This window comes from Neofelis nebulosa, chromosome 2 (assembly GCF_028018385.1).
Source record: "Neofelis nebulosa isolate mNeoNeb1 chromosome 2, mNeoNeb1.pri, whole genome shotgun sequence".
NCBI classification, from domain to species: domain Eukaryota; kingdom Metazoa; phylum Chordata; class Mammalia; order Carnivora; family Felidae; genus Neofelis; species Neofelis nebulosa.
Genome location: NC_080783.1, coordinates 60,220,507 through 60,233,821, shown reverse-complemented (window position 1 = coordinate 60,233,821; position 13,315 = coordinate 60,220,507). Strand labels below are relative to the sequence as shown.

The 13,315-nt window shown below is 43.1% G+C and overlaps 1 protein-coding gene and 1 long non-coding RNA gene across 7 annotated transcripts in view; one reads left to right on the top strand and one right to left on the bottom strand.

The window, feature by feature from the left end:
• LOC131502787 (uncharacterized) overlaps nucleotides 1–3,474 on the bottom strand; it is a 49,113-nt gene extending 45,639 nt beyond the window's left edge. For all 4 annotated transcript variants that reach the window (XR_009257190.1, XR_009257188.1, XR_009257191.1 and 1 more), the window contains exon 1: nucleotides 3,369–3,474. This is a non-coding gene — a long non-coding RNA (uncharacterized LOC131502787). The remainder of the gene's footprint in view (nucleotides 1–3,368) is intronic.
• MAP3K20 (mitogen-activated protein kinase kinase kinase 20) overlaps nucleotides 1–13,315 on the top strand; it is a 192,455-nt gene that overhangs the window by 155,921 nt on the left and 23,219 nt on the right. For all 3 annotated transcript variants that reach the window (XM_058713740.1, XM_058713750.1, XM_058713730.1), the window contains exons 12-16: nucleotides 1,460–1,504; nucleotides 3,320–3,350; nucleotides 3,448–3,587; nucleotides 8,108–8,170; nucleotides 9,140–9,232. In XM_058713740.1, coding sequence (XP_058569723.1) covers nucleotides 1,460–1,504; nucleotides 3,320–3,350; nucleotides 3,448–3,587; nucleotides 8,108–8,170; nucleotides 9,140–9,232 — 372 coding nt within the window. The remainder of the gene's footprint in view (nucleotides 1–1,459; nucleotides 1,505–3,319; nucleotides 3,351–3,447; nucleotides 3,588–8,107; nucleotides 8,171–9,139; nucleotides 9,233–13,315) is intronic.

Here is a 13,315-nt window from a genome sequence, read left to right as displayed (position 1 = left end):
CAACCAGATTCAACTTTGTTTTTCAATTCATTCACAAAAAAAAAAAAAAAAAAAAAAAAAAGTTATTTGTAACAAAGGTTGAAAGGCACTGCCATGTTACCTTACAAGCAATCCAACCATGCTGGCAAGTTAAGTTAGTTAAAGCTAAAGGGTGTGGCAAACTCTAATTCAAGACACAGGACACAATTTTTTTTTCAAATTATGTAGGCGTTTATCATTTAGTCCATTGCCATGGGCATATACTGAAGCAGGTAGCTCTTTGGCTTTGAAAATGATGCAGGCCAAAGTCCTTTTGCAAAGTATTTCATGTCTACATCTGAAAAGGAGAGAGGTTAGTGGTTTTCATTAGAGCAAACTCTGCAATGTGGGTTTCTTGGGACACAGTTCCAGTTTCACCTGTCCTTCTTCATCCATGGATCCTAAAATTTCCTTTTAAAAATATAATGCAAGTGAGTCATTTGGCTAACCACTTAGAAATTCCCCTGTAAGCAGCAGCATATATGGATGCCTGGCTGGCTCAGTTCGTAGAGCAGGCAATTCCTAATCTTGGGATTTTGAGTTCAAGCCCCACATTGGGTGTAGATATTACTTAAAAAAAATAAAGTCTTTTCATCTTGGTAAACTACCCCAACAGTGTGAAGTTAGAATTCCATCAGGGTGATGCCAGGTTCCATTTGAAATTTATTTGCAACCTGCTTGGGCACAGAAGCCGTTGTCTCCACAAACAGTGGTGTGGTTGAACTGACAGTTAATGTGTTGTGACCTGGAGTTCACCGTTAAAAGGGTCACCCAAGCAAAGTCCTGGAGTTTATTTGATTATTAATATGATTGTTGGCACATCCTATGCAATATATCTAAATTGAATTATGGTATCAGATAAAATTATAGATGGGACTAAAGCTTATCGTCCATTATCATGTGTAATCAATAAACGATTTAATATTCTCTTGAAAAAAATTAAAAAAATAAAAAATAAAAAAAAAGTAGCAGCAGCAGCATAAAGGTCATCTGATTACCAAAGTGTTGCTTCAGAATTTTCATGAACAATCCGATGATCCTCATGCTGAGTGGGAATTCCAAGGGAGGCTCTGGTATCTGGCAAATGTCAGAAGCTCCTGGACTGTCAAACCCTATTGTGGGAGGGAAGTCTACTCTTGGTGTGCCAAGTACCGAGAGGACAGTCTCAAGATCTACAGCCCCTGCTGCAACAGCTCACCAAGTGCAATGAATTGTTACTGACAAGCTGGTGCCCGGGATTGGCTTCTGTGGGTAAATGCTTGGAGCGATGAGAAATTCCCCTCAAGGTCAGGAGAACTGCTTGCCATTCAACCTAACCTGCCAAGGAAGAAACCAAGCCAGAGCAGCGGCCGAAAGCTAAAATAGGGGAGACAAGAGATGAGCCAAAAAGACAATGATAATATTACTTTTGTTTTTCACTGCATTCGTATTTCCCATGCAGCTGCTGCCTTCCTTTGAGATTGGCTCATGGACTGAAGATGACGTGGTAAGCGGCTTCTGTTAATGCCTCCTTTGACCTGAGCAGGTATTTCAGACATTGGTCCACAAGTTACAGATGCAGCTGGAGGGGTCAGGGCCTTAAGAAAATCTAACTAGGAGAAGTTGACAAATTCCTTGTTTTTCTATTTTTAATGCAGTAATGATTTAAAATAAGGCCTCAAGAGCAAGGCAAGTATCTTCAAATCTTACAAGAGGATTCCACCTCCCTATTTGCTCTGAAAGGTATTCCAGAATACTATAATGAATACCAATGGCAAAGTTAAAGGAGTGATCCAGGATACCAAATGAACAAACGTGAAAACAGTTTGATCTTAAGTTTTCCTAAAACACCAGGGATGGACTGGGACCACAGTGGAGAAAGATCTGGGAAAGGCAGCTCTAGACTGGGATTCCACTGAACTGGGTCTCCTTCCTACCTTAGGCCTGTTTGAAAGTGACGGGTGCATCTGTCCTCTGGCCTTTCCCAGGAAGAACGGATGCAAGCTCCCAGACATCCTCTGCAGCTGCAGCCAGAGGAGGAGGACAGATTACTTAAGTCCAGAGGAAGTTCTATACCTTACACTTGGGTAGAGACCCTAAGGAACAATCCTTCTTAGCCTGTTGCGTCTCTGTATTTGCTTCTTTAGTGAAAAGTCTGGAGAATTCTTGATCAGAGACCTAAGGGGCTTATACTTGTCCAGGTCCATTTTATAGGCTCAAGTCCCATTAAATGAAAAAGAAAAACAGCTGTAATGCCAGCCTTAGCAAGCCCTCACCCCAGAGAACAGACCAGATGCCACAGTGTACAAATTCACTGCTAGAAACTCTTAGGAAGGTCTGTTTACCTACCTCAAGCTGGTTTCTGGACTGGGGCGTTTTCCTCCCTGCCCACCATGCTCTGGTGAAGTAAAACTGCTTTCAACATTAGCTAACCTGTTTGGCTTCTATAGGGTGAGGAAACTTGGCACCACTTGCCTCTACTTCTTCCCATTCACTGGGCCTCGTTGTTGGTCAAGTTCCCACCAGCCCTGATTGTTAACAAGGAAAAAGAACTTAGGATCTATTCATGGGTCTGGATATAATCCCTTTATCCCCAGCTGGAAAGTTGGCCCATCTCATTTGAGAAGAAATTTTTTAAAAAGCACTGAGCTCTAACAGTTATTTTTAGTCTTTGCTCTGAGGTCGAGTGGTTTTCAAGCCATGTAAATAAAATCCCAGGGTCAAGGGCTCCCCAGAGAATTGCTGCGACTGGGTCTGGCCTCCCTTCTATGTGAGAGGCTACCAGTAAACACGTGCCAAGTGATATTCAAGGACGGAGGGTCACTGGGTCCAACTTCATTCTATACAGGAAGCTCTGTGCTTTAACTTGTCTTGGGCCACAGAGCTACTTCCTGACCAGGCCTAAGACATAGCATATTCTGCCCACTTCTCTGTCCACTGCCGTGTGGTCCCTGCTCCCCATACAATTCCTGGGTAAACCAGTACCCCTCAGTAGCTCCGGGGATGACCAGCACATAAACAGAAAAGTCATTATAAGTTAAGAACCTTCTTGAAGGCTTTTTTTAAATCTCCCAAATAAAAAGCAAAACCCACATTTCCTCAAGTATCCCAAGATGTCCACAGGGAGGGGTATCTCCAATTTGAGAGCTTGATGTTTTAAATCCATAAAGAGAATGTCTTTCATTTTACCTTGGTGGTTGAGCCAAAACTTACATTGCACAACTACAGATATTTTAATCTATCGAAAAGTGTGTTTTACTGTGAAGTCAGGCCACTGACCGTGTGTGAATCTTCAAATCCATATGTGTCCTCTCTTTCGCAGTATTTTTGGGTTCAGCAGCTCGTCAGAAAAGGCAAGTAGAATAACTTACCTTCTTAATTCATGCAGTTAACTTTGCTCAGGGCATGGTTTCATCTCATTTTGTTCTGCCTTCTAATCCCTTCCTTCAGGGGACTCTTCCGAAGAGATGAGCATATATGCAAGCTTGTTTAAGGAAAACAACATTACAGGAAAGCGACTGCTTCTTCTGGAGGAAGAAGACTTGAAGGACATGGGCATTGTCTCCAAGGGGCACATCATCCACCTGAAGGTACCTCAGAGAGGGAGGACAGTTGGTTGACAATCTTTACTGAGCACCTACTATGTAGCAGACCTTGTGTCATGTCAGAGGCTGAGGATACACATGCGAGTGCAATTGGCTGTTACGGTGCTGACATACTCCCATACCAGCTGATAATTAGCCTTTGCCCCCATGGGACCCCCACTCCCTCCTCATAATCCAACAGCAAAAGGGTTAATACCCAGCACAGCAGAAGTCACCTAGATACACCTGAATATCACTCCATGCCCTCAGGAAGTCCCCAGTTCAGTGGAGAAGACAGGGATTGATCATGCAATCGTGATAAAAAGACAGCTGTAGGAAATGCCACAAAGGAGAAGTGAGGTTGAGATGAGGAAAGTCTTTTGCAAAGAAGTTGTGAAGGAGCTGAGAGCCTAAAGACAAGCAAGTGTGAACCAGGGGAAGGGGATACAGGGGAGGAGGTGTTCCGAAAGGGAAGGCACGGCCAGTGGCAAGGCTGTGGTGTGAGAGGCAGCTTAGTGGGCCGGGAGGCCCTGGAGACGTGTTTGTCCGGTGCCTGCAGACCCACCGTCCACCTGGGAAGACAGCTGGTAATTCCCTTAAAGGTCAGAGAGGCTGGCTGCCCATTAGGAATCCCTAAGGATGCTGGGCCTGTGCAAAGTGAAAGCTAAGCCACTGTAGTACCTAACCTCACGGGAATGTGTGTTCAGTTTGCAGTGCTTGTACTTTTGACCCGGAATGGACACACCACGTGTGTATTCTAATCCTTCATTTTCTCAGGAAATCCTAACATGTCCCCCCAGACTGAAGTCTTGAACACTTTAAAAGCGAAACCTGTTTTTGGTGCTGTTGCTTTTTTTTTCTTTTTTTGGTAGTTTAGCAACCAGATCTGTTTGTCTTGTTTTTTAGTTACCCAAACCAAATAATTGCTGGCATCTGTGTGGACGCTGTTACTAGAGATGTGTTTCAAGAGAGATTTTAGGATAAAATCAGTTTGTTCCCCGGACCTTCTCAACCCCATTGTGGGTGGATGGAGGGGTGGGCATAGGTTAGAAAGAAGAGAAGTCAAAGAAGGAAAGGTAGAAAAAGCAGCTTCCTAGCCAAACCCTATCTCACAAAGTCTCTACTAACACGTCAACTGCTTTTCCCTTTACTTCAGTTAAAGCCACCGGTGTGGCTTTTTCCTTTCTAAGGAAATCCCCTCTGAGGTCCAAAGAGAACCCCTCTACTTCCGTTCTGCGAGCCCTGGGCCCATGCAAGGACTGTCCTTACAGCCCGAGCACCTGTTGGATGATGGCTTAGCCTTAACCTCACCATCTTCTCCCTCTTAGAATAGGGCAGGAAACCTCATTCATAAACATACATCTCAGAGGCTGGTAAGTAATTTAATCTCGACCTCTGGGTGTGGGCACATCCATCCTGAAAAGCTAAGCTGGCTCAGATGGGCTGCGATGGGAAAAATTATTTTCTCTAGTGCAGAGAAGTTTCAAGTTTCCAACAGAGCAATGTGGTAAATCCTGTCCTATTTGGCAGATGACAAGTAAGATGCTCCGACCTCCCTTTCCCTCTGCTGTCTTTGAAAAAGGACCAACATTCCTTAAGAAGCTGTCAGGAGGAAAGAGGGTGGCAAGCTTTAAATCACAGAGCAATAGTGATTTAAATACCCCCGAGCGGGCCTAGGAGACAGTGCCCCTTCCATGCTGGTTGGTATCATTAGGGCAAGCAACGTCCAAACTTATTATTGTTCAACAAATTCAGTGAATGCCTACTACCTGCAAGATTGGGCCTGTGCAGATACGAAGAAGAATCCTGCCCTTGAGGAGTGTACACCCCAGAGAAGAGAAAACATGTACATGCAACTTCTCATGATAAAGAGTCTTGGCAGTTGGGAGGAAAGGAACCATTCACTACCTCTGCTTGGGAGGGGCTGTGGGCGGGGGGGGGGGGGGGGGGGGGAGGGGAGGGGCGGCCAGAGGGAAAACTTCACGGAGTGGGGAGGGTTCCCAAGCTGGATCTTGAAGAAGGACAGAATTTGGAATGCACACAGGCGCAGGAAAGGCAAGAACATGAATTTAGACAGAATAAGGAGTTCAGAGAGAAGGAAACAGGAGAGAACAGAAAAAACTGGTTCACTACAAGGAACAATAGGTGGCTGTGTCTGGAAGCCTCGTGCCGCAGAGGGTGGAAGGGAGGTGAGGCCAGACCCTGGACAGTTCATGCAGGTGTTTTCCTTCATGCAGGTGTTTCATGGCTTCTGTGCAGTGGCTTCAGGCCAGTTCATGGCTTCAGTCCAGGGGTCTGGAGTCCGACCAGCTGCAGGGAGTATTGGAAGTTTTGAGAACTGACATGTTGAAAACTTTGCTTCTGGAAGTTGTGAAGTAGATTAGAAAGGAGAGGCTAGGTTTGGAAAGACCAGTTCAGAGGTTATGATACAAAGTAAGAAGGCCTAGCTAAGTGTCACGAAAACGTGAATAGAGAAGGGAAGGATTCCACAGGTAACAGATCTATTTGCAGGTTCAAGAAGGAAAACTAGTGAACACACGCTGTGACATAGCATAACCTCAAAACCATCCTGCAGAATGAAAGAAGCCAGACCCAAAGGGTCACCTAGTGTATGATTCCATCTACATGAAATATCCAGAAGATAGGTAAATCCGTCTTACAGAAAATGAATTCGTGGTTGTCAGGGGCTGGGAATGCCAGGAGTGACTGCTACTTGGCACAGGGTCCCCAAATGTTTTGGAACTAGACAGAGGTACTAGCTGCACAATGCTCCGAAGGTACTAAATGCTGCTGATTCAGCACTTTAAAATGGTTAATTTCATGACAGTGAATTTCACCTCAATAAATAAATAAAAAGAAGGAAAGCACAGTGGCATGTACACGCCTGACCACAAACAGTCTTCCAGTGGGGAAGCTTTCTCTATTTGACGGACGATGGGCCTTCAAGAAGGATGCATGTGGCAAGGAGAAGTCCTAGGAGCCTAGGCAGGAGGAAAAGAGGAATGCCCACCCAGGAAGTAGGAAAAGGAGGAGAGAATGGTGTTACAGAAGCCAAAGGTTAAAAAACTTTATAAAAAAAGAGTCTAATGCTGCACAGAAGCCATGAAACACCTGCATGAAGGGAAAGCCCTCACTGGAGGCAGCTGGTTGGGGTGGGGTCAGTGCAATGTCCTCTGCTCATGAAGCAGAGTATCTGCCCTGAGCTCCAAAACAGAGAGCAGACCAGTATCGGGGGGGGGGGGGGGGGGACCCAAGACTCCCCTGAAACTCATGGATGAGAATGCATATGTGCATAAAGACAGTTGCCAGAGAGGTGAGTCTCAAAATTCAGGCGGTCCACCTAACTGCCAAAGCCACAGCTAGGTTACTGGCCACTCACGGGAGACTCAGCCAACACGTGGCACTCTTAAACTCAGCCGGGTTGTGGGTATTTCTGACAAATAAGCTTGTATGACAGAGAAGGATTAAGAGAAAAGGATGATGGAGGCTTGTTCTGGGAGGTCCTGCAAACATTTGTGGGGATAGGAGAATAAATAGTGCTTTGAGCTGGGCCTCTGGGGATAGGACACCAGGTGAATACCTTCAGACTAAAGGAGCCTTCCTGGTACTTGTCAGGCATGTTACACACACACACACACACACAATGAGAATGTGCCCTCCATTCTCTGCTGTCACCAAGGAAAGCACAATCATCGCTGTATACTTTCTCAAAGAGACTCTCAACCCTTAAATGGTAGGTCATGAAACTAAACAGTCTTTCTACCTACCCCTCTGCCACTTCGTTGTCCCTTTAAACCTGTCTCAGCATCCTTCTTCCCTGTGCCTGGAAGCCTTCACGTGGAGGGGCCGTGCGGAGGGAATGGGGCTGAACATCCGTAAGTGTTCATTACATTGTCAAGTGTCAACAGCTTTCATTTCACTTTGAAAAATGCATCTAATTTTTCTCACATTGGCACTTTCTTACTCTCTACGTGATACGTTCTGTTCACAGAAAAGCTGGATTATACCTGAGGAGTATAAAAAAATAATTTAAATGGTTGCCCTTTCCTTCAAGAGTTCTTTGTGCTTCAGTGGGGGTAGGGGGAGCATTGGACACATACCCATAGTAAAGCCCTTACCATGCAATAAACCCTTTAGTGAGATTTCAGCCTTAATGAAAGTCTCTGGTGATATATTCATGTTCTTTGTTGTTTTTCCCACAGTTACTCAGGGTGACAACTGCATTCTGCACACTAGAACATTAACTTGTCGCTAGTATACTCTACCAGTGTTTGAAGAATGGTTTTATTTACTGTGTACTCTGAGACTTAACATCTTTAAAATATCTGCCTGTTCCATTAAATAATTATGAACTACCTAGAATACTCTGAACAGCTTTATTCTCAATAGATGTTGGATATTAACATCCCCAAGATATTTTATGGGCTACATAAAGAATGCCTTTATATGTGCACAATAATTTAAATCCTCTCTTGGCACTATCGGATCATTAATAAAGTCATGTTTTTTTGTTTTTGTTTTTACAGTCAGCCATTGAGAAATTAACCCACGATTACCTAAACTTATTTCACTTCCCACCACTGATTAAGGTAAGTAAGGTGTTTTTCTCACCGAGAATGGGCTACTTTATTGATGTATGCACCTGCTACATCCACACCTAAATTTGCCAATGTCGGGAATTGTTGTTTGAAGCAAACTTTAATTATTGTCTAACAAAAGGCCCTTTGAGTGAAGCTTAGGATGTGCATAAATTGAACATGCTTGATTCCTACAAGTTGAAATATTAACAGTGTATTCATGATAAGAACAACACATGTCACCTTAGTGACTCAGGGATGTTAAATACAAACATTGTAGATTAGTACAATGGCCTCCCACCTGTCTCCAGAAACCTTTGTCCAGCACATAAGTCACTAAAGGAATTCACATAGTAGGGCTCTGGATTATCTATCACTTGCATTGGGTGCAGGGGGTAGGAGATGTCTTGTTTGAATAACGTATTATATTTGACTTATTATTTTGAATCCAGTCTACAAGTATATGGCACATGTTTTTATACAGTACGTGTTTGCAATTAATACACAGAGCTCTTCTCATTCACTAACTATGGTTTTCCACCTCTAAACTCCAGAAGGTTCATTTTGTTTCTTTTCTTGGCCCTTCACCTTCATCTGTTCTAGCAAGTACACAGCTCCTCTTTGGGAACTGCTTGCAAATATCTTGTGTTAAGAACTCTCAGAGTGAGTCTCATAGTGCATCTCCAGGTGCTAAGTGCATTGCTAAAGTGTACAATGCAAGATGCATTGTGAAACATGTAAGACAGTGACATTCAATTTGTAGTGCATGAGATAAGTCATGTGGAAATGTTCTCAAAGGCTTAAGATGTCATTTCTCTTGCTTTAAAGAATTGTCATTTGTAGCTTGATCCAAATTATCAAACATTAAACAATAGGTTAGCATGGAAACACTATTACTGAGAAATCATCTCTTCTATATGAAATTAAAAAAAAGACACTACATACTATTTAGAGTAAATAGTGCTTGGTTTTCTGTTTTAGGACTCAGTAGATGAACCTAAAGAAAATGAGGAAAAAATCGTGAACCTTGAACTTGTTTTTGGTTTTCACTTGAAACCAGGAACTGGCCCACAGGTAAATCACATATTAAGTCTTTTGGATAAATTTCGATCTAATTTACTATTTTTCTCTCTTGGAACTGTGTGATTTCATACACCTCCCCCCCCCCCCCTCCATCCCCAACCAGCAGATAACTCAATTATGAGTAAAGTATATGGGCTTTAAAAAATAGAATTTACTTGAAAGGCTGCCAGGGGCGCCTGGGTGGCTCAGTCGGTTAAACGTTTCAACTTCAGGTCAGGGCATGATCTCACAGTTTGTGAGTTTGAGCCCCACATCAACTCACTTGCTGTCAGCACAGAGCCCACTTCCAATCTTCTGTTCCCCTCTCTCTCTGCCCCTCCCCCACTCTTTCTCTCCCTTTCCCTCTCTCTCAAAACTAAACATTAAAAAAAAAGAAAAAAAAGAAACAAAAAGAAAGGCTGCCGGCCACCTATGTAATCCAGTCTTGGAATCTTACTCTCTTGTTCAGCTGAAGAGTCCTGTGTGAGACTACCCAAACCCTCAGGGAAACTCACAGCAGAGCATTGGGGGGTGGCGGGGAGGATGCCAAAGTGACAGTTGGTGCTGTTGGGCATCGAGCATCTCATCTTCTTGTTTCTGTTTTATAACACTGAGAGTAAAACAACACTGAGAGTAGAACTGTAGGCAATATGGAAACCCAAAGAATCAGCTCTAAATAGGGCAGAAGGGCATTTGACCATCACTTATTCAATCAGGCTTTCGCTATATGTTAATTTTAGAGTATGGCAAAATTACTTGACCCAGGTGGCATATGAACTGGAATCACAAGTTTGTGTTACTTTGGATTACCATAGATAGGCAGTAATGATAACTTATATTAACGGACCACATATTGTGTTCCAGGCACACAGCACTGAGGCGTAAATGCTACTTCCCCCTATTTTACAAATGAGGAAACTGGGGCTCTGAAAAGGTTAACTAACTTACCCAAGGGTTACCTGGCTAGCAAGCAGAGATATGAGGCTTTGAATGCAGGCCTCTCTGATCCCAGAACGAAGCTCTTACTTACGGCACCGTTTGTACCTTTCTTTGGAGGCAGCAGCTAAGAGACCTTGTGAATATAGCTCCTTACAACCCATAGCCAGTTGCTCTGGGAGTGCTAGTCTCGGCTCAGCTAGCCTACTGGCCTGTCCCTAATTATGCTGTGCATACCCCAGGCCATTCCTGAAACCAGTGTTTGGGAGTGACTGGAAATGGTTTTGAGGGGGTAAACACTTCAAAAGATACACTTTCTGGACTCCTGACAGTGTCCTGCCTGCACCACTACAGATATATCGGTGCTTTTGCTGAATGGAAATCTTTATCTCCCTGGTTTTGCCATAGAAGCTGGTTGAGTTAAAAAAAAAAAAAAAAAAAAAAAAAAAAAAAAAAGCAGCAGCAGCAGCAGCAGCTGGTTGAGTGAAAGGTTTCTCATATACGAGCACTTTCCTTTCTTCCTGTGATGGGTCATGGTCTAGTCATTCCTGTTGTTAGAAGCAGCTACAGAAAGTGGGGCAGTAAGATCCTCTCTACAACAACAACCAGGCACCCTTCTAGCCCTGAGATTCTGTGGCCGTGGGCACTCCCAAGGCCATGTGATGGTAAACAAATCACATATTTTAATTTGCTTTCTTTGATGTCCTCGACTCCATGGCACTTAGTACTCTTTGTTTAAACCATCGTATGGCTTGTAGGTGGTGAAAGAAGAGGGAAGAATTTTTTTTGAGAGAGACTTGTCAAATTTAGTCTCAACCAAGAAAATAACTTGCAACTAACAAAGAAATGACTTGTTAATATGGAAAACTAAAAAATATCTTCTGTAAACATTTGCAAGGTATAAAGGATACTGGAGACCAAATACAGTGGTTTCGTTTTGTTCACAGTTGTGTAGCCTTCTCAAGCCGTAGGTTTTCACGAGGCCTAAAGTCACTGCAGCTTTTGACAGCCTATTGATCCTTGATCATGCCTACAGTCATAATTTCAATACATTTATACCATGCATTCAGCAGACATTTACTGAGGACCTGGCTGTCTGCTAGAAGGTCAGAATACAAAATCAAAAAGTACAGTCCCCGGCTTGCAAGGAACCCATCGCTGATTGGAAGAAATAGACAAGATCAGTGAATGGTTTTAGTACAGAATGACGCTTTTTTTTTTTTTTTTTTTTAACAACATCAAGCACATCATTCAATGGAAGCACACTGGCTGCACATTGAAAGCAGATGCATAGAGGGGTCAGAGAGGATCTTAAGGTCTTTTTGGTAGAAGTGGTGCTTCAACTAAAAATTTAAAACCATTAGGAATTATTAGGCAGGGAGAAGACATGAAAGGCAAAAGGCATAGCTAGCATCTGCAAAAGATGTATGAAGTATGAAGCCAGGAGGACACAGGGAGCTCTTCTTTAGGCTAATTTCTATGGAACTGCACAACTCACTTCAAGCATCACTACCTCTGGGACTTAGCACGAAGCAGGGGGACGAGTGTGGTGAGAGTTAGGCCATAATAGTGGCTGGTGACCAGAAAAAGAACGATGTTAGGTGCTAAACTAAGGAGTTTGAAAAGTTTTAAGCAGGGAGTAGATAGGATCAGATTTATGTTTTTAAAAGATCTCGCAGGGGCACCTGGCTGGCTCAATTAGAGCATGCGACTCTTGACTTTGGAGTTGTGAGTCCAAGCCTCATGTTGTGTGTAGAGATTACCTAAAAATAAAATATAAAAAAATTTTTTGAAGTAAATAAATAAAATATCTCTAAAAAGCACAGGGGAGGGTCAACTGGAAAGAGACCAGGCTAAAGTGAGAAAGACCCATTAGCGGGCAATGCAGACAACCAGGTTAAAGGGAACAAGGAGAGGAGGCTATGGCAGTGCCATGGAAGCGCCAGGAGTCCAAGGACCTCGAGATGGAACTGCTCAGACTGGGTCACCAGCTGGAAATGGTGTAGGGATGGGAGAGGAGCCAGGATATTGCCAGGTTTCTAGTGTGGGCAGCTGGGCAGATGATGTTATCACATAACAGATCAAAAAGTGAAATGTACAATGTGGATGTCACGCCATGGTGCTAAAAGTATAAAGAAGTGACTGGCGGGCTCCGTGCTGAGTGTGGAGCCTGCTTAAGATTCTCTCTCTGTCCCTCTACCCCTCTCTCCAGCTCAGGCGCTCTCTCTCTCCAAAATTAAAAAAAAAAAAAAAAAAAAAAAAAAAAATTTTTTTAATTAAAAAAAGGACTGGAATGGATGAGGTTAATCAGGAAAAGCTTTTCTGGAAGGGGTGAGTTTTAAAGCAAGGTTTGAAGAGGTCCATGGTCATTTGCAAATAACTTCCTGAATATAATGTTTAAAGCTTCTACTTAGTACTTTGTTCTAAAGAGCTAAGTTATTTCATAAATGTCATCTCATTTATCCCCTTGGCATTTCTGTGAGATGCTTAAGGTATAATATTGTCATCACTGATCAGGAAACAGAGAACAAGAGGAAGTGTGTGACCAGCCTTAGATGGGGCGAGGACAGAGCTGAGACTGGAAATTACATCTTTATCATTACCTTCTTATTAAACATGTGCTAGCTCACATACCTGTCCCAGGAGATTTAAGCCATCTGTACATTTTCATAAAATAATCCTAGAATAAATCACTGTCCAGTTCTAAACTACCCAGTTATGCCAGCCTATACCCTAGCATTATGAAACATTTCCCCCAAATATTTGAAATTCCAATTCCCCACATGAAAACTGACCTTGACCTTGACCTTAGTGCCTTAACCTTTAAAGGTGGAACCCAAGAAAAAAAGGACATCCTCAAAATCCCAACTGAGTTCTCATAAACCCATCGTCACAGAAACGGTGAAGCCTTTCCGTGACTAGAATAAGTTACTAGAGGACAGTGATGCTCTGCAAGTTGTCTCCAAACCGGGCTTTGCATATCAGGGAGATCTGCTTGACCATTTCACCTTTCCTTTTACAAACAAAATGAAAGATGCTTTCTAATTACAATTACAACCTCCGGGAATAATACAGGACAGTGACCTTATGATGAAATAGCAGCTCCATTTTCCCATCGCATCTGAAAGGGACCACCAGTTCCACAACCACTTAAAATTA